Raw genomic sequence first — 20724 nt, forward strand, 5'->3', positions numbered from 1 at the left:
CAGTGAGCAAAACACAAGCAATCCCTGCTCCCTTGGAGCTGGCCCGCTTGGGAGTACCAGTGCCACACTGGGCTGGGATAAGGGCTGAGAGGAGACGGGCGGGGGTGGCCGGGGAGGTGTGGCTTTCAATCTGAGATGCTGCTTTGAGCTGGCCCTTGGGGGGCAGGCCAAGAAGCACCTGCTCGTCCCCTTGCCAGGACTGGAGACCTGGGATCCGAGCCGGTCACCCGGGCAGGCATGGGTCCTGACCTCTGACCATGGCACACAGAGCCTCGGGCCAGCTGGAAGCCTTGAACCCAGGGACGGTCTGGTGGCCTGGTCTTGGTAGGCGTGGCTACCTGGAGGGTGTCACAGGTTTGTGTTGGAGCTGGGACACAGGAGCAGGCGGTCAGGTCACCCAGGCCTCACAGGGCCCAAAGCTTGGAGGAAATGACTGGGGGACTCGAGACAGCAGCTCAGCGGATGTCATGTCCCCTGGGCACGCAGGGGCCTTCAGTTACGTTTCATGGCGCTCCGGCTCTGCTGTCCTTGTGGCAGTGAGAACCTCCTGGGCCAGCTGTGGCTGTAGTCCAGCTGAGCAGGCCTGGGCGGGTGCACTGTCGCCCAGGGGTGCCAGCAGCCGGGTGCCGGTGTTGGAATGGCACCCTGGGAACCGGCTCCTGTGGCTGCAGTCAGCGGGGTGCGTCCTTGCTGCTTCCTGCCCCAGGGCTGGGTTGCAGCCCTGACAGTGATCTGTTACCCCGGGGGTGGAGGTCGACCCCCACTTCTGCAGCTTGGTGCTGGGGGGTGGGGAGGGAACAGCACCGCAGGTGTCAGAAGAAACACTGAGGTGGCCGCAGCCATCCTGTGTGCCGCCCCCGGCCATGGGGAAGGGGCGACTCTCTACCAGGGGACAGGTTAGGAAACTGAGGCCTGAGCCGCTATTACAGACCCGAGGAGGCCGCTGTGTGATGGTTGCTCTGCCTGGAAAATGACCAAGAGCCACTTAGGTTCCAGGTGCTGTTCCGGGCCCAGAGGACCCAGCAGTGGACAGAGCAGACAGAGATCCTCCTGTGGAGGGGCTGGTGTGTGTGTGTGTGTGTGTGTGTGTGTGTGGTTTGGGTGGCTGGGGTTCAGGTCATGGATGAGACCCCCTCCACACGCACTGTGCATCTTGGTATCCGTGGTGACACGTGGCCGAGCAAGCCTGGGTCCCGAGGGATCTCAAGTCACACACCCGCTGCTGAGCCCTTGCTGGGGACACAGCCTGTCCACGTCCCAGCCAGGGCTGAGCCAGACCCCCAGCCACCTGCCCCATACTGGAAGGGTAGAACTTGTGACCTAAGGCGCCCGCCCAGGGCTTCTAGGGACGCAGCCCAGCTGTGTGGACTCACGGCCATTCCTGCCCCCGTGTGCTTTTCTCTCCTCGCAGTCCCAGCCATCAAGACAGAGCCCACCGATGAGTACGACCCCACTCTGATCTGCAGCCCCGCCCACGGAGGCCTGGGGAGCCAGCCTTACTACCCGCAGCACCCGATGGTGGCCGAGTCCCCCTCCTGCCTGGTGACCACCATGGCCCCCTGCCAGCAGTTCCGCTCGGGGCTCCCGTCCCCCGACGCCCGCTACCAGCAGCAGAACCCGGCGGCCGTCCTCTACCAGCGGAGCAAGAGCTTGAGCCCCAGCCTGCTGGGCTACCAGCAGCCGGCCCTCATGGCTGCGCCCCTGTCCCTCGCGGACACGCACCGCTCGGTGCTGGTGCATGCCGGCTCCCAGGGCCAGGGCTCGGCCCTGTTGCACCCAGCGCCCGCCAACCAGCAGGCCTCACCGGTGATCCACTACTCGCCCACCAACCAGCCGCTGCGCTGCGGGAGCCACCAAGAGTTCCAGCACATCATGTACTGCGAGAACTTCGCGCCCGGCTCCACCAGGCCCGGCCCGCCCCCCGCCGGTCAAGGTCAGAGGCTGAGCCCAGGCTCCTACCCCACGGTCATTCAGCAGCAGAATGCCACGAGTCAAAGAGCTGCCAAAAACGGACCCCCGGTCAGTGACCAAAAGGAAGTCCTACCTGCGGGAGTGACGATCAAGCAGGAGCAGAACCTGGACCAGACCTACCTGGATGACGGTAAGAGTCTCCCTCTTCTCAGCGGCCGGGGAGGGCCCCACGTGGCCCAGGTGTGTTCCCTCAGGGCCCTCGTTGGGACTTCCGGGGTGTGAGTAAGATGACCTTGAATGTCCTGCCAGTCTCATTTCCCAGTGGGAGCTGCTGGGGTGGGTAGTAGCATTAGATCCCTCCCCCCTTCACTGCTCTGAAAGGGAAAGCCAGCCAGGGCAGTTGTAGCCCCAGGACAGACCCCAGGGTCATGAACTTGGTCCCTTTAACGGCTTCCACTCCCCTTCCGATGGCCAGATTTAGGCGGAGGACAGGAACGCAGAAAGGACAGGAAAGCCGAGCTCCCTTTTTTCCGGTGCAGAAACCCCCGCTCTGTAGCGCTCTTGTGTGTGCTGGGGCGGGGAGGGGAGGAAGAAGAGCACTCATTGAGAAGGGGCTCGGGCCGCATGAATGGGGGCTCGCCGGCAGGCTGTGGGTGGGGCTCGGCCGCGTGCTGCTGGACAGAGCACACAGATGGGAGAGGTGGGCACCTGCCGTGGTGAGCCCGGCCAGTGGGGCCGCTGGGCCAAGCGGATGATGCAAGAGGCCTTTGTGTGGGTCCGTGGGTGCCCCGGTCTGTGGGCAGAGGGCCCTGCCTGGGGGTCGTCGTGGAGCGGCTGTGATGTGGCCTCGGGTCTGCGTCTCAGGGAAGGAGGGCTGTTTGTTCTGGGCAGACTCACCTGGCACCGGCCAGGTGCAGCTGGGGCACGGGGGGGTGGGGGGCTGCTGCAGCTCCTCTCGGGAACTCGGGAAGCCAGCGCAGAGCTGTGCGTTCTCCTGATGGGAGAAGGAGCCATCCCGGGCTCCTGCCTTGTGCTCTGCAGGTGGTGGCACCCAGCACACAGGCTGGGCACCCCTTGTCTGCAGGTGGTCCACCCGGCACACAGGCTGAGCACCCCTTGTCTGCAGGTGGTCCACCCGGCACACAGGCTGGGCACCCCTTGTCTGCAGGTGGTCCACCCGGCACACAGGCTGGGCACCCCTTGTCTGCAGGTGGTGGCACGTGGCACACAGGCTGAGCACCCCTTGTCTGCAGGTGGTCCACCTGGCACACAGGCTGGGCACCCCTCATCTGAAGTGCTCAGGTTTAAGATCGCCAGGTTTGGGGTTTGGGAGTATGTAGAGAGCTCACCTGTTGAGCTTCCCTAATCGAAAGCCCACAGTGTTCCGGCATCTGAAGGCTTTTGAACATCACGTGCGCCAGTGTCCAGAGTTTCGGCTTTTGCAGCACTGCACGTTTTCAGATTAGAGGTGTTCGCCTGTACCCCAGAACCCCAGTTAGGAAAATTAACTCCCAGGAAGCCAGCCAAGGAGCGGGAAGTAAGACCAAGGCCTTGGTGGTTGTGGGGAGTGGGCGGGTTCCAGCCTCTCAGGTACTTGAGTGACAGGAAAACCCTTTGGAGCAAAGTCTTGAGGTGCCAGATTACCTGGGCTCTGGGGCTTCTAGAAGTTTCCATGCCTTATCTCCAGTAAAACGATCCTTCGAAGACCTCCCCTGACCTCAGCAGGCCCACAACTCTGGGGCTGCTTCCTGCCGGTTAATGTTGCCCGGTGCCTCACAAGGCCGACCTTCGTTAATGATTGATAATCCGATGCCAGATGTCTCGAGTGGAGTCCGGGCCCCTGTGCTGGACCCTGTGCCCCGGGGATGGGTGAGGCACGGCTCAGGTCCTGTCCTCAAGGGGGCTGACCTGCACGGCGGACACGTGATGCACAGGGCCTAGCGGTGTGGACACATGCCACGTGGCTGAGACCGGACCCTGTCCGTGTGTGGGGCGCGGTCGTGTTACAGGTGAGGCGCTTTATAAATAAATGAGAGCCCAGGTCACTTCCCAGGGGACTCTGGGACTGGCGGGTTAGCTCCCTGTCCCTGACCCCATGCTGAAGGCGAGCAGTGAGCGCCTGCGTTGGGAGCCATGATGTCCCCGTGGGTCCGAGGTGGGCTCCGGCCACAGCGCTGTGCTGTTGTGTGGGAGGTGGCCAGGTGTGGTAGCCCCCTGGGCATGGGCCCACCCCCTGCTGGTTCTCGGGCCTCTTAGAGGACTGCGCATGGCACGGCTGCTGCCGCTGGGGGAACCTGCAGGGGGTTCCGGGTGACCCCCGCCCCCACCCCCCATCCCTACCCCAAGGCTTTAGGAGCTGCCCTCTGATGGAAGCTTTCATGGCTTCAAAAGGTGAGAGAAGCTGGGTTGAATAAAGTTTTAAAAACCACTCCTGGCCAGTGCTGCGGCTCACTAAGCTAATCCTCCGCCTGCGGCACCGGCACTCCAGGTTCTAGTCCCGGTTGGGGCGCCGGTTCTGTCCCGGTTGCCCCTCTTCCAGGCCAGCTCTCTGCTGTAGCCCGGGAGTGCAGTGGAGGATGGCCCAAGTGCTTGGGCCCTGCACCCGCATGGGAGACCAGGAGGAGGCACCTGGCTCCTGGCACCGGCCGTAGCGGCCATTTGGGGAGTGAACCAACGGAAGGAAGACCTTTCTCTCTCTCTCTCTCTCTCTCTCTCTCACTGTCTAACTCTACCTGTCAAAAAAACAAAAAACAAAAAACAAAACAAAAAAAAACACCACTCTCGTGGGACCTCTCGGCACTTTCCCGGGGCCTAGGGTGACAAACGTCTCTGAAGCCTGGGGGCGTGGCCTTCCCAAAGGGACTGGACCCCAGGCCAGGCTGCAGCCCTACTGGGAACTGGGTGACGAGGGGGCCTGGAGCCTGCCCCACTCCCGCACACAGCTGAGGGCCCTGCAGATGTGGGCTCCGTCCAGCGTGGCTCCGTCCCATGCATCACTTGGGGCCGCAGCATGATGGGGGAGTGGAAGAATTTCTGCAGGTGTGGTGCCCATGGGCAGCGGTGTGCACCGGTTCGTGTCTGGTGCTCGACTGGCCTTGTCTGCCTGGCTCTGCCCAGCCTGGGCCTCTTCCCTGGGGAGGCCGTCCTGGCCATTCCACATGGCAGTTAGTCCACTCCACACCTCGCCGTAGCCCTGGGCTGCCGTGGGCACGGTGTGGCCTCCGGTTGCTGGCATCTCGGGCCCTGCTCACAGATCCTTGGACCTGTGGGACATCTCCAGTGTCCCCTCTGCGCATGTGGCTTTCAGACTTGTGTGTTTGCTGTCTCATGTGTGCTTCTGACACTGGACCCTCCAGGGCCATTGCTCTGATGGGAGACACCGAGGCCTGTCTTGTTCAAGGGCAGGGGCGGGGCTCTCCCACGGGGCTCAGGCTTGGCTGCAGTGAGGCGTGGGTCCGGGGTGGCCGTTTCTGACCTGCCATGGATTCGCCTTGGGGTTCTGAAAGTGTGGCGGAGCTGGGAGTTGGGTCTGCAGCTGGAGAAGGAAGTGGGGCAGTGGACTCCAGCCCTCTCTCTGTAGCACAAGAAAGGAAATGGACGTCCTGGGCGCTGGCCACGCCCCTCCCCAGTATCTGAGAAGCCCCCACTATCTGGTACCCTCTTCCCAGACCTGCGTGTGACCCCAAGGGTCTTGTCTGGCATCCTGCTCGGCTCCCTCGCCACGGTGCCTGCTCCCCGGCCCGCCCGCCTGTGTGCACAGGGATGCCGCCCCCCCATCCCAAGCCCTCTCTCCATCTCTCCTTCCCTCTCTCCACTCCGGCTGGAGGCATTTTCAGTCTCTCTGGGCAGAATGAGTGCTGCTGCAGGGCCCGGTGCTCCCACCCCTGCTCGGGTGTTTTCATATAGTTCCTGTCGCACCCGCACCTGTTCTCTGCGCTCTTGTCCCCTGCTGTGACAGTCTCCTGTTCTGAAGCCCCAGTGGTCCCTGGGGGTCTCCAGCAGCTCCTAGACCCGCCTCTCCATTGTCTTCTCTGTCCCTGACCTCCTCATCCCCCTCACTCCACGATATCTCCCACACCGGGCACTCCCCTGTGACTTAGGGATATGCCAGGGACCGAGTCCAGTGGGAGCCCTGCTCTCGTGGCGACTTTCACTGGGATGGGGTGGACTCCAGCATGGCGGGCAGCAGGCAAACCGGCAAAATTAGGAGCTGGAGGGGGCGGGATAGGGGTGGGGCTGCCCCCAAGGCCTAGCAGATGGGAGGGGCCACACAGTGAGGTCGAGGTCGGAGGGAAGGGGCGCCAGGTTGGTCGTCAGCTGCCTCTCAGCCCTGGGCAGTGACTGGATTTCCCTTCTAAGAGAAGGCACCCAGCTGCTTTAGGAGAGTGGCCCAGGGGAGGCGAGAGACGGCAGGAGGAAGAGGGTTCATCTGTCTGTAGGACCGCGGTGGGTGTGCGTCAGGTCAGCAGGGCAGGCTGTGAGGAGCAGAACGTGCTGGGGTGAGGAGCCAGGTGCAGGCAGGCAGTGCAGAGGCCTGGGAAAGTGGGCTCAGATGAGACCCCAGTCAGAGCCTGGGTGTCGGTGACTCCACGGGGGAGCTGGGGCTCGGAGGTCCCCGGGCCGCCTCACCACCCATCTGCCGCAGGCTCCCCCTGTCCTCAGTCTAGACCGGGGCTGTGGGGTGGGAGCATGGCGTGGGCTTCGTGGGAGATCCTTGACCCGCCATTCCGGAAGTGTGCAGAGGCCAGGATGCGGTCTGAGTGCTGGCCGGAGGCCCCGTGGGGCCGGCTGGGGCGGTGAGCGAGTGTGGACGTGTTGGGAGGGCTCGCGGCGCTCAGCTCCCATCAGGGCGATTGTTGGACCTGGATTTCGCGGGAGGCATCTGAGCGCTCGTCCCTGAACTGTCGTGAGTGCGCATTGAGGTCTGCACACATTCGGGATCCCGCATGCTCTGTGCACACAGGGGCTTCAAAGAGTTCACGGAGAAATGGGATCAAAAGACAGGCTCATTTTGGTGCAAAAAAGTCAGAATCCGTGCCCGCCTTTTCGCTGTAAGCATTGTCCATGGATTCTTTGAAGACGCCTTTCCCACAAGGGTTTCAGACAAGCACACCTGTGTGCTCAGATAAACCTGTCTTTTTGTTCCATCTTCCCTACACCTTTGAAAGCACCCTCGTGTTTCAGAGTGGGCTCCCACGTGCGTGACAACAGGATCTTGTCAGCCCCCAGAGCCCTGGCTGGGTCCCTCTGTGTTGTCCACGGGGGCAGTGCCTGCCCGTCACCAGGGCTGCCCACTCACCACTGGCTCCTCTCTGCCCACCCCAGGCTGTGACACCTCTCGGTCCCCGCGTTCCCCGTCGCTCCAGCCGGGGCGCGTCCTGCGGTCTCTGGTGCACATCCTGGTGCCCACACACAGCCATTGCTGTGGGGTGTGGGTCTCCCAGAGTGGCTGTGCCAATCCACACCCCTTACTCCCAGGACGACACGTGGGAGTCGGCGGGGTGGTCTCGGCGTTAGGTCTTTTATGTCTTGGGAGCCTGAGGCCGGCCCCCACCTCTCAGGAATGTGTCTCGTTTGCCAGGATCTGCGTAGCAGAGCTGGGGGGGGTGGGGAGCCACATGTTTGGGCGTCACCTGTCCCGCCTCGCTCAGGCCAGCAGCTGAAATCTACAGCCGGTCCTCACCCCTGAAACTCCCTCCCACTCAGATGCTCACAAGCCGTGAACAATGCATTCATATTTGAACTTGGCTCAAAAAGGTTGTCAACAGTGAATATTTACACGCTCACACGGTGACGGCCCGCCCACCACCAGGTCTCTGTGCCTTCTGATCTTCGCTCAGCCCTGTGTTTGCCATTTCCACACTTGGGTCTGTGTTTGATGGGAATATTCTAGATGAAGAGCAGACGGGAAGGGCCCCAGAGAGGGAGCTGATGTGCAGCTGACAGGCGTCATTCACGTCGGGCGCAGATGGCAGAGTGGAGACTGTGGCAGGAAGCAGCTTCCTCTGGGCCCTGGGCAGAGCTGACCCCATCACCCCCACGTGTGACGTTCTGTGGCGCTGACTGCGTTGGCTTGCCAAGCGGCTCAGCTTCAGCCCGGCTGCAGAGACAGGTGTGGTGCGGCGGCCGGTCCCCAGGCTCCCCCAGACACCTCCCTTAGACCTAGCACGCCAGCTTTGCATGCCGGCTGTGTGGCCATGGGCAAGTGATTAGCCTGCTTTTCCCTGTGACCTGGAGATGGGCCAAGAGACCCGCTCCTCTGCCGTGCCCACGGTGGAGTTGACACCTGTCGGATGCTTTGGGCGTAGCATGAGGAACCCTGATCAATATTAGCTGTTTTTATTTGTTTAGGAATTGAATTGCCTTCTTCTAGAACGTGGCTCAGATTTTTAAAAGAGCTTTGCATAGGAGGAAGGAAAATCAGCTGTGCGGTCTTTGGAGATGGACCCCCCTCACCCGCATGCCCCGATCTAATCCACGTGGGCAGCGCCCAGGGCACGCCCAAGGCCCCTCCCCCAGGTGTTGATCTGCACAGGGAGATGCAGGGAGGAGAACTGTGGGCGTGTCCCCTGCTGCGGGGTCCTTGGCAGGGGCTGGACATGGCCCACATTTGTGCTAAGCTATGCTATTGGCAGAGGGGCCAGGGCTGTCTACCCAGAGGCCGGCGTCACCCCGCATGTGGGAAACAGACAAGGGAAAAGCCGACAGAGGCCCGCCCTCCCAGGCGCAGGAAGCGGGGAGGAACGGAGGGGTGCAGACGTGTCCTGAGGCTGGCCTCGCTTTGTCCAGCAGGTCAGGATCTTCCACTGGGGCTGCACAGTGCCCACGGCAGGCCTGTGTGTGACAAAGCGGCTGCTGTTTGGGGAAGCGTGCGAAGGCCTGGCCACTGCCCATGAGCCCGGCTGCCACGGTGGCTCCCAGGGGCTGGGCCTCCTGGTGCTGACAGTAGGGGGAACACAGGAGCTCCTGGTTCTAATGAGAACCAGGCCAGGTGGTTGCCAGGCTGAGCCACCCGAGGCTGTGGGCGCCTGGAGAGCCCAGCACAGGTGTCGTCGTGTGGGCTACAACATGATGGGCCGGAAACCCCTGGCAACCACCAACACTGTGTTCAATTCACACGGCTCCTGTAGCCGGCACCAACAGAAGTCCCCGTATGCTTTTCAATGTTTATTTAAAGATGTATCTGCAATGTGTTTTATGAAGGCAGTATGTCGTCATAAGTCCAACAAGTTCATAGAAATTGTGCATCTGTTTTAACTCCATCTTCTCCCAGGCTTTCTGAAGCTTCCTCATAGGTTTTGGAAGCCATATAAGGAGGTGTCCAGGAAAATGCCCTTCCTGTTTCTGCTCTTCAAGCTGATACTGGTTTTCCTCTAGATTTCTAGAGCATTACTTCCCAGCCTCGTTTTCATTCTTGCTAGCTCTCCTCCCCAAGCCTTTTCGGACAGCCGTTCCCTCGTCACCACACCTGTGACAGGTGTGTGCAGTAGATGCACCGTGCATCTGTTTGTGTGCCAGGCCCTCGGCAGCTGGGGCTCGCTCACCCGCTCCAAGGGAACCAGGCCTTTCCCTCCCACGGGGTGGGGGTGGGGGGCCAGTAGCATCCACCCCGAGAAAGTACTCTGAGTTTCCTTCTGTAATCAAATTTGCGCATGCAAATCCCACCATCTCCCTTTTATCGTGAGTTTGCTTTGTGCAGTTTCAGGTTCTCTAGGTTAACCTCAGTGCAAAAATATGAAACAGAAAATTCCAGGAACAGTTCACGAGGTGTAGACTGCATGCTGTTCTGAGGAGCTCTGAGCACTTGAGTCATCTCTCCTCCCAGCGTGTCCTTGCTGGTGGTGCTACCCTCCCGTCGGTCACTCGGTAGCCGTCTCAGCTACCAGGTCGGCCGTCTGGGTGTCGTCGTGCTAGTGTTCACGTGACCCTCGTTTTACTTGATAGTGGCCCACGGTGCGAGCCTAGGGATGCTGACGACTATGACGTGCTGGAGAGACAGTGCCGTACAGTGCTCCTGTGGGTGACAAGGTGGGAGTTTGTCAGGGGCGTGTTCCCGTGGGGCTGTGTTCTGTCCCCAGTTACCTGCCTCCACTGTGGTCTTGGAACGTATGGGGAAGCCACTAAGTATGTGTGTCCCCCCCTTTTGTTTACAAGAGGGAGCAAAGTACGCAGGCAGCCCCCCCTGCAGAAGGGACCTTGGATACCCCGGCTGTGGCAGCAGCGGCAGACGGCTTTGCTCACTTGTCGCATGGCAGACGGGGCTGTTCTCAGGGCTGGGACCCGTCTCACTCTGGGGCCTGCTTCTGGGTTGTCCCTCCGGATTTCAGCCTGGCCGCTCCGCCTCTCTCTTGGGTGACTTAGGCTAATGGCTGCCACCCTCAGGGTTATCGTGCAGGTGAACACTGGAGCATCCCAGAAAGCAGTGTCCGGGTCCCTGGCGTGTGTGGGCGGTGCTCAGATGATGTACCCCCGAGAGCAGCAGCGTCGCCAGTTTCAGGCCAAGCAGAGGGGCCACGTGGAGGGACTTTGAAGCTGACTTGGGCTGGATTCTTAGCGTCCTGTCAGGCTCCCTCCCATTAATGGACCAAGGGGAGCATCTCGTTAGGAAATTCTGAAGTCCGGGCACTGTGCTCGCCTGCAGACGCGCCCACGAAGTTTGCACATCTCTCAGCTGGGCCCGTGGCAGGTCTGTGTCCTTCTCCGAGGAGGGTCGGCATCACACAGGCGTCTGTCCCCAGCGGGTCCCTGTCTTGTTCCCCTGAGAACCCCAGAGGCCACGTCGCCGTCCCTGCGTCGCCCAGCCGCGTGCTCCGAGTCGCTGCTTATGTAAGGGGCGACCTCCCAGCTGACTGGGAAAGCCGCGGCCGTGCCGGGAGCCTCTGCACAGCAGATGTTCTCAGAGAAATGCGTGCTTGCGTTGGGAGGTCAGAAGCCACCAAACCACAAGAAAGTCCCTTCCCAGACTTGCCGTCCACCCGGCCTGCATTCCACAGCCGCAGCTGACCCGCAGCTCGGTGAAGGGGGCCGAGAGACACGCCACCCCCTGGCAGCCGCCGGTCTCGCAGCCACCCCCACCCCCACCAGCATGTCTCCTCCTGAGTCCTCGCCATTCCCCTGCGGCAGGAGGTGAGCGTCCCGCGGAGGGAGCTCGGAGCTGGGGGAAGCAGAGATCCGGAGCAGCGTCAAAGGCCCTTCTCTTTCTGTTCTCACTGGAGCACGGGGCGGGGTGCTGAGGCTCAGTCCCCCGCCTCCATGGCTGTGGTGTGCCGGGCGTGCCGGGACTTAGCCGACCTCAGGACGCTGTAGCGAGTGGGGGTGCTGATGTGATGGGCGTCGTGTGCGGGGTCGCAGGTTGCAGTGTGTCTTCGCTCAGGCTGGGCCACAGCCCAGGAAAAGCCAGGGCCCTGGCATATTTATGTTAGTTTGTGTTGACACACACATCTCCAGGGCTACCTATCGCCTGATTTTCTATAAAGGTAGAAAGGGAAAATGACTCAGTTACCTGGGGCTGGAGTCCAACGGGTGGCCACCGAGTCTATAATCTAGATTTTCCCTGCACTCCCTACTGTCTCCTCCATCACTGAGCCCATTTTGGACAAATGGCAAAGCTTTGTTCTCCCAAAAAAGTACACACACGCATCTCACACAGGGACACACATGCATACACATCACACATGGACACACATCCACACACATGTCATGGACACGCGGGCACACACATATCTCACACATGGACACACATCACACAGACACACATCACACAAGGATGCACATCTCACACATAAATACACATGTCTCACATGGACATACACCACACGTGATCACATGCACACATGTCACACATGGACATACATCTCACACATGGACATGGACACACACATCACACATGGAGACATGTACACACATCACATGGACACACAGACACACATCCACACATGTCATACATGGACAGACTCCTCACGCATGGGCACACACATATCATACATAGACACATCACACATGGACACACATGTCACACATGGACACACATGCCTCACATGGACATGCAGCACATGTGGACACATGCACACATCACACATGGGTACACATGGACACACATGTCACACATGGACGCCCAGACATGTACACATCTCACACATGGACACGCATGCCTCACATGGACACGCATCACATGTGGACACATGCACACATCACACGTGGATACACAATCACACATCTCACACATGGACACGCATCCACCACCCATGGACACACGGGCACACACTGAACCCTCTTTGGTGAGCTGGATTTGGTGACTTGGTGTTGCTGCCTTCCGTGTACCTCGAGAGTCCCGCTCTCTCTATTCAGCTCCACCACCGATTTTCTTGCAGCTTCCACGCTTTCAGAGTGAAAAGAGGGGCTTTGTTCCGAGGATGGCGAAACCACGCGTTTGGCTCTTCCCCGCTGCATTTTTGACACCTCTTTAAGTTTTTACGGACCCGGGATCTGGTCACGTGGTGGCTGTGCGTCTGGGGCCTGCTGCGCCCATCCAGCCGCACTCCTCCTGCTGCAGGTGAAGTCAGACGGACGCGGGTCGCGTTTCAGGGAGCCGGTTCTGGTCCTCGGGTGCGACGCCCCCGCTGTCAGGTTCGGGGTAGCACCGGTCCTGTCCCTTTAGACTGCCATGAAACCCCATCTCTGGGAGGCCAGGTCGCGGAAGCAGGGCCCTCCCCCGCCAGGTTAGGGCGACGCTGGGACCCCGGCTTGGTTGGAAGGCGGGATCCTGTGTTGCATTTGGGACTGGAGGCCCAGGCGTTGTGCACACCAACAAATGGATTCCATCTGACGCCTGTTAGTTCCACTAGCCCGGGAAAGCGGGGAGGACACTCCCGAGTTGTGAATTTCCAAAACTCTGGACGGAGTGGAGATTCTGTTGCATAAGCCGACAGCGGGAGCACGCCTGTGAGATGTTCCGCAGCCGGTTCTTATAGATTTCTGGACGTAGATGGCGTCTTACGAATTCCGAGCTTTATTGGACGCCTAGAAAAGAATTGACCCGAAATTGATTAAAGCGCCCTTTCCACTCCGAGCAGATGGATCGAGTTGTGGTCTGCCTTCGCCCTCAGGAGGGGCGGCCGGCTGGTGCTCCACGGCTGTGCCTAGCCTGTAGATATTGAGCTTGGCCCACCCACACTGCGTTTTTAAAAAAATATTTGGATTAGATGCCAGCATTTAAAAACCAGGGGATTGCACCGTAAAAATATAGATTTCCGGCTTTCCCTAGAACATCCGAGGGTCTGGCTACCTTGGGCCCCGTGTTTTACATGGCAGCTGCCTGGAGTCGGAGCAAGGCTGGCCAGGAGGACAGATGGGGCTTGCTTTGCGGCACGTGCCTGTCCTCCTTGCTGGGTTGTGATGGTAGGCAGAGGGGCCATGTCACCTGCCACCATGTTGCTTCTGTCGTCCCTCTCAGACTTGGCCAGCGCGCTCAGTCGGGCTCACTGTCTGCACCTGGTAGGCATTTGTGAGCCTTGTCACAGAGGTGCCAGTCTGTGCCTGCCCCAGCTCAAGCCCTGTGCTGACCAGTGACTGTGAAAGTGTCCACTCCCTGATTGTCTCCCTTCCTTCTCCTTGTGGCTAGGGAAGGTTTCTAAGTACGGGTAAGGTGTAAAAATTCTATTAAGAAGTATTTTGAGGGGGCTGATGCCGCAGCGCAGTGAGTTAAGCCACCATCCACGGGGCTGGCATCTCATTTGGGTGCAGGTTCGAGTCCCTGCTGCTCCACTTCTGATCCAGCTCCCTGCTAATGTGCCTGGTAAAGCAATGGCACATGGCCCAAGCCTTGGGTTCCTGCACCCACATGGGAGACCCAGATGAAGTCCTAGGCTCCTGGCTTCGGTCTGGCCCAGCCCTGGCTGTTGCGGCCATTTGGGAAGTGAACCAGTGGATGGAAGATCTCTGTGTGTGTGTGTGTGTATGTCTGTCTGTCTCTCTCTCTCTCTCTCTCTGTAACTCTTTTACATAAATAAGTACATCTTTTTTTTTAAAGAGAAGTATTTTGAATGCCTGTATATGTATTTTAAATACAGAGCAGTCAGCTTCTACTTTTACCAACTCACGGCCAACCTGGTTTCTCCTACAGCTCCATCCTCTGTCTCCATTACACCGTAACATTTCAAAGCAAATCCTGAACATGGTATCATCTCATGTATGTGTCTCTAAGGGACTCTGAAAATGTGACACCAGTAGCACCTGTGGAAATTACTAACATTTCCTTTTTTAAAACAAACAAAGATCTATTTATTTATTTACTTGAAAGTCAGAGTTAAAGAGAGAGAGATCTATCCACTGGTTCACTCCCCAGATGCCTGCAGTGGCTGGGGCTGGGCCAGGCCAAAGCTCCAAAACTCATTCTGGGAGTCCCACGTGGGAGGCAGGGACCCAAACGCTGGGGCCATCTCACTGCTTTGCTCAGGGCATCAACAGGGAGCTGGATTGGGACTTGAACTGGCGCCCGTGTGGGATTCCAGCATTGCACGTGCCAGCCTTAACTGCTATGCCACGACACCATCCCTGTAATATTTTTTAAAATCATAAGATATTTAATGTTTAAACTTCCAATTGTTTCATAGTATCATGGACATTTTTCATTTGATTTTATTATTTCAGGGTGGGTTTGCATCAAGATGCCTTGTAGGAAGATGCCTTGGTCTTGAAGTCTGTTGTGACCTAGATCATCTTTGATTAAATACTAAAACATTTGGGGGGGGGGTGATTAGTATTATTTTGAGTATTATTTTGATATTATTTTGAGTATTATTTTGCAGTCAAGCGGTTGAGAAAATGAGCTTGTGCACGGCCTGCCTTTCAGGGCGCGTCCCCGAGGTGCGGTCTGGCCGGGCCCTCTGTCCTCCGCGGCCACTCGGGGAGTCTCGGTTCAGGCTCAGTCGTTCCCGGCACGGTCGCGTCACAGGTGGCGCCGCCCCTCTGCGATGGCCGTGGCGGTGTCCGCCGCGCCTGTCGCCCGCGAGTCTGCGGGGCACCAGCTGCGAACGTGGTGCTGCGCTCTGAGCCCGCCGTCCCTTCCTCTTCTGCTGCCTGGAAAAGTTCTATAAAGGGAAACTTTCCTGGAGTCACAATGGGAGAATTCATATAGGAAGCGCATCATGAATGCTTGATTCTTTGGCTTTATTTGCCAGCTTTAAAAGTAATAATAAGCTAGTTCATTCGCATCCTCCGGTGGGGAGCAGTTGGGGTTGCTTGTGTTTTGTTTGTTGTGGGTTTTTTTTTGTTTTGTTTTTTGGTGCTATTATGAGCCCATAGATGGAAGTATAATTGAGGTTTTCAGATTGTAATGGGCTTTTATGGGTAGTTCCTTGGTCATTTGGCGGATCTCAATATTATGGCTTCCTCTCCTCCCTTCCTCTGTTGCAGCAGCCTGCTCAGATGAGCAGGGAGGGAAGGGTCTCCCCAGAGTGTGCCGAGGGGAAGATGGCGCAGGGGCTCCTGGGAGGGCCTGAGCTGGTCCCCACTGCGTTGTGCGGTCTTGAAGTGGGCTGTCAGAGCAGATGGCGTTTGCCAGGCAGGAGAAGGTCCTCTCGAAGCTACTGTGACCAGCACCCAAGGGGACAGCGGCTTCACCAAGACAGAGGACTTGCTTCTCATGTGACGACACAGGCACCGGCACCAGCAGTCCGTGCGGGTGTGCTGGCCTCGGGCTGCCAGGAGCCAGGCTGTGCCTTACTCCCCGCCCCCCGCCCCGGTCTAAGAGGGGTGCTCCTGTCTGCACTGGGGTGGCTCCTGGACGAGAAGAGAAGGCAGCAGAAAGAGGAGCAAGGGCATCCTTGTGCTGGCGAGTAGCTCCCGCAGCAGGCTGGGTATTCTGTGTTCTTTAGTGTCTAGGCTACAGGGGTGCACGTGGCACAGTCCCTGCCTTCACAGAGCCCACCCCCTGCTGAGGAAGCGAACAGCTTGGCAGATCGGCATTAGGATACTTAGAATGCGAATGATGCTGTCGGCATGGTAATGAGGGTTTTTTAAAAGATTTATTTATTATTTGAAAGGCAGAGGCAGAGAGAGAGGTCCTCCACCTGCTGGTTCACTCCCCAGATGGCCACAATGACCAGAGCTGGGCCGACCCTAAGCCAGGAGCCAGGCGCTTCTTCCAGGTCTCCCACGTGGGTGCAGGGGCCCAAGGACTTGGGCCATCTTCCACTGCCTTCCCAGGCCACAGCAGAGAGCTGGGTCGGAAGTGGAGCAGCCGGGACTCTTAACAGGCACCCATATGGGATGCCGGCACTGCAGGCGGCGGCTTTACCCGCTATGCCACAGCGCTGGCCCTGGTAATAAGTAGTATAAAAAACGTTTAAAACAAGGCAGAGGCCTCACAAATCCAGTCACTGCTGAGCCCTCGTCTTCTGGGTGCAGCCGGGAATCTCGGCCCGTCTTCTCACCGCCCGTGTGCCTGAACAGAGCCCATCAGCCTCGGCGCTGCCATCCTCCCCTGTGGATGCTGTCTGTGCGAGGCGGCCTCTGCCCACCACCACCACCAGCATCCCCTCCAGCTGTGATACCCAGACGTCCCAGATACTTCCCAGCATGCCCCAGGGGGATAAACTGCCCCTGGATGGGAACCAGCATCTGGTGGACTCAGTGCCCAGTGCTGGTGGAAGCCACAGCTGTGTGATGTAGAGCAGGCACCCAGCCACGTGCGTGGGGGACTGGGTGTCCATTCCGGAGAAAGGCTTGCTTTGGTTAGCCGGCGAGTTCGCATGACATCCTGTGCACGCCCCCGGGGGAGGTTCCAGGCTCAGAAGACGCCAGTGAGTGGGCGTTGTCGGAGGAAGCCTTTTCCCGGTCTTGCCGGTGACCCCGAGTGAGGCGGGTGTGAAAGAGGCCATCGGGTGCCCCGGGAGTAGCGAGGAGGTTGCTGCAGGCCTGTGGGCTGCGGGCACCGTTAGCGCCCGGCCAGCGGGACTGGACATCTCGGGCACCTGCTTGGGAGCCGTCTCACCTGTGCTGCTTAGCAACTGGTGCCTGTTCATTCATTTGCTCATTCAGTCATTCATGGAGCAGATTTGCACTGAACACCTGCTGTGTGCCAGGCGCTGGGAGGTCCTGGGGCCCTCCCCCAAACAAACCCGCTGTGTCGGGGGACTGGGGACCCAGATCAAGCAGTGAGAGTTTCAGGTGGGTGCACGGGTGGTCTGGACGGTAGTGGCCAGGGACAGCCTTGCAGGGTTTTGATCTGAGACCTGAACAGGGAGGGGAGGGGTGGAGGTTCCAGGCAGAGGACTGGCAGGTGCAAAGGGCCAGGGTTGGGAGAAACGTGGTTTGTGTGCAGCTGAGAGTCACGGCGGGTGGGCGGGTGGAAGGGAGGCTATGGGGGCAGGGCGGGCCAGAGCACAGAGGGTCCCCGAGCCTGCATTGTATTCTGGGGGGCCGGGGAAGCGCCGGCAGGTGGCAGGTGGTAGTTCGGGCTGTGTGTCTGCCGGCCGGGCAGGGACAGGATGCCCGCGGTGCCTCCTGCTTAAGGAGCACCTCAGGAGAGCGATGACCCGTCAGCATCCCCGTGTCACCCTGTGAGGGCAGCACACAGGTGGGGGTGGGGTGTTGGAGGCCACCGAGCAGAGTGGGTCGAAGTCAGAGTGTGTGAGGAACGACCTTGAGCCGATCCATAAAGGGCAGGGGTCAACGTCTCAGAGCAGGCCCCGTCCCCTCCCCCATGGGACAAGCGGTCAGATGCTTGGCGCTCACTGCAGGCACCCCTCTCTCCGGCCGCCTCCCAGACCCCGTCTGTGTTGGGTGTTGGGAGAGCCCCGCCCCTTCCCAGGCCCCCTCTGGGCCGCAGGTGAGCCGTGTCCTGTCCGCGGCCCCGGCTTCCCCGTCTCTAAAATGGAGATGGCAGCAGTGTCTGGAGTTTCTGGGGAGGGGGGACCAGAAAGCGCATCTCCCGGCGCTGGCCACACAGCGCTCCGGGGGGCAGCCCTGCCTCCTCTTCCTCCTCTTCATCGGCTCCCATCATGAAGAGATCGTGGTCTCTGTCCCTTCCGACCACTGTCTGGTTCCCAGGTGACAGGGGCCAGAAGTAACGGGCCCTTTGTTCCTGGCAGGGGGAGGAGCCAGGGGCTGCACCCTCCCCAGCCTCAGTGGGCAGCCCCGCCTCCTCTCGGCACCCTTGGGAGCCGAGTCCCTTGGCTGTCTCTCTGATTGCCCAAACTCCTGCTCCCTTCTCTGGCTCTAGACCTTGCCATCCAAGTAGCATCTCCTGTGCTGGGTGTGGGCTGGGTGCAGACCAGTGCTAACTGTTCCTCCTGGGAGATGGGCAACGTTGGCAAGAGAGAAAGGCGGGCAGGCTGGCGCCGTGCGGTGTGCAGCTGCTGAGCCAGGGTGGCGCGTGCACCCTCGGATGGCACTGGGGGCCTAGGCGTGGGGGGAGCCTCTCTGGAGGGCAACTTGGGAAAACCCCACAGCGAAACCACAGCACGCGTCCCTTGCCCCCGAGTCCCCCACCTCTCAGGCTCTGTCCCTCTGCCTTGATTCGGCACACGTGTGGGGTCGGGCTGGCTGGTTTACGCACACTGTGACTTCCGGAGCTCTTGCTCACCCTGGGTCACCGGACACAGCGGAAGGCCACCTGCTTAAATCGGAACGAGCCCCGTCTGTCTACAGGGACCCTGGCTGGGTCTGTCCCGACAGCCTGCTCAGCCTGGGGTGCTGATGGCGGTCTAACAGGTGGCAGGAGACTAGGATGACTGAGTGCCCGCTCAGGATGCAGCCGCTCGAGGGACGGTGAGTGGCTGGGCCTGCACCAAAGGCAGGCTCCTGCGGTGTTGTTAGGCCTTGGGCTTTCCTCCTTCCATGCAGTGCGCGTGCGTCACTTAGGAGGAACCAAGACAAACGCAAAGAGCAGGTGTCTGGTCCTGAGGGGACCCTGAGGCTCGTGTCTGGTGCCAGGGTGAGAAGCAGAAGCCGGCTGGTTCCACCGAGGGGCGTGGCTCCTGCCAGGGGACGCGTGCCCATCCTCCTCGCCCAGTGCCCTCGGCTGCGAGCCAACGGTGCCCCTGGCTCTGCCCAGGCGACTGTGGCCTGGGCCGCGACGCCGGCCTGGAATGCCGTCCCCTCTCCTGATCCTGACGAGGTCTCCTCTCTGCTGCTGGACGGCTTCACCGGGGCCTCGTTGGAGTCCCAGAGACCGGGGGTTCCTTTCAGTGCCACCATTCGCTCTTCTTCCCCAGCTCAAATCTGGTCTCCGGGTGGTGAGGACGGGGGTCCCCCGTCAGTCTGCGCCCTGACTGCCCCTGGCCTGAGAGGCCCTGACGGCACTGGCCAGCGTCCTGAGCCTGGCTCAGCTCCCTGCCCCTCAGTGCCCGCCCTGGGTTTGTGGAATTGAGCGGATGCTGCTGCCTGGGTGTTAAATGACGCAGAACCACTTGTCGTAAAACAGGCAGCACTCGTCCCAGCAGCTTCTGCTCGGAGGGGGCTTGTCACACCCCGGGCACACTTCTAAGCCTGCAGCCCCTGAGGCAAGCGCCGTTAGGATCCCCATGCACAATGTGTAGCCCAGAGAGGTTAGGTAACTCGCCCAAGGTCACACAGCTGATTGATGAATTGGCAGATGGAGTTGCTAGAAAGTCACCCAGTGGGTCTTTGGAATTCAGGAGTGCCGCTAAGCTAAACTCGATAGCCTCTGTGAGCTGGGCCCAGCAGCCTGTAAGCGGGGGCCGGAGCCTGCGTCCTGGCCTGGTGTTGAGCACTTCTCCGCTCCGAGGGTCTCTCCGGGCTGAGCTCGCGGAATGTGCAGTGGACTTGCCCGGGGCAGATGCTCGGGCCTCTGCAGCCCTCGGAAACGCGCCGGCCGCCGGGGCCGCTGGCAAATGGGTTTCTCGTCTGCAGCCAGCAGTGCTCCCAGCACTGGGCCATCCCGAGGTGGTTGTGAGAGCAACACTGAATGCCATGGAAAGGATTGTGAAACCAGGAGAGGCTGCCTGGGGGGCGGGGGCACCACCTGCTGCTCCCCCCGGGCCCCCTTGCTCTGTTGTGCTTGGCTCGGCGCACCTTGGACGCCCGTGCTCCCTCTGCAGGGGGACCCGCGGGATTGCCACCCCTTCCCATGCCGAGAGGCCAGCCCGGCTGGCACACGCGCCCTGTTCCGACTGCTGCGGTCCACCTCCCCGCTCCTCCTACAGATAGCATCCCCCGGGCCCGGCAGGCTGAGAGCACGCGGGGCCTGGGGCCGCCCAGGATCGGGCACGGGGGCGGCCAGCGCTTCCCTGGGTAAAGAGCAGTGGCGTTTGCGTCCCTGCGCTGGCCGGGCCTCCCTCCCGCTGTGGCTGCCGGCAGTTTCTGGGGGTGGAAGACAGAGACCTGCTGTGTTTTCCCGGCTGCCGGGGTTCTGAGAAATCCCTGAGCTCCCTGCTCCGTGCACCCCCTGCTCCCACGGGGAGGGGGACCCCAGCCGCCTCCGTGCCACCAAGCCATCCGTTCTGATCGGAGATTAGGCTCTGAGGATGCTCCTCAGGGACCACTCCTTCGGTCCCCACCCGGTCACCAGCTGTGTGGTGCCGGGGTGCCCTGCTGCAGAGGGCGCACCAGGGTGGGCTCTTGGCTGCTCTGTGAACTGTAGAGCGAGTTCATGTCCCCCGGTCACTTAGCTGCCGAGGGTCCCCTCCGAGGGCACAGCTGCAGTGGGCCCAGGGGCTGCAGGGAGAGAAGCAGTTTCCTGCTTGGGTGGAGCCCAGGCTAGGGCCCGGGCCCCTCCCGTGGGCGCTTTACAGGGGCTCCCCGGCACGGGCCTCTCACCGGGCGAACCCTGGGACCCTGGCCCGTTCCCTG

General features: G+C 60.3%; 1 protein-coding gene across 5 annotated transcripts in view; it reads left to right on the forward strand.

The window, feature by feature from the left end:
• The window catches only part of NFATC2 (nuclear factor of activated T cells 2), a 138279-nt gene that overhangs the window by 100022 nt on the left and 17533 nt on the right, over window positions 1–20724 (forward strand). For all 5 annotated transcript variants that reach the window (XM_008250420.5, XM_008250423.5, XM_051832680.3 and 2 more), the window contains exon 9: window positions 1412–2101. In XM_008250420.5, coding sequence (XP_008248642.1) covers window positions 1412–2101 — 690 coding nt within the window. The remainder of the gene's footprint in view (window positions 1–1411; window positions 2102–20724) is intronic.

Source organism: Oryctolagus cuniculus, chromosome 11 (assembly GCF_051225735.1).
Source record: "Oryctolagus cuniculus isolate XC-2025 breed Fujian yellow rabbit chromosome 11, ASM5122573v1, whole genome shotgun sequence".
NCBI lineage: Eukaryota > Metazoa > Chordata > Mammalia > Lagomorpha > Leporidae > Oryctolagus > Oryctolagus cuniculus.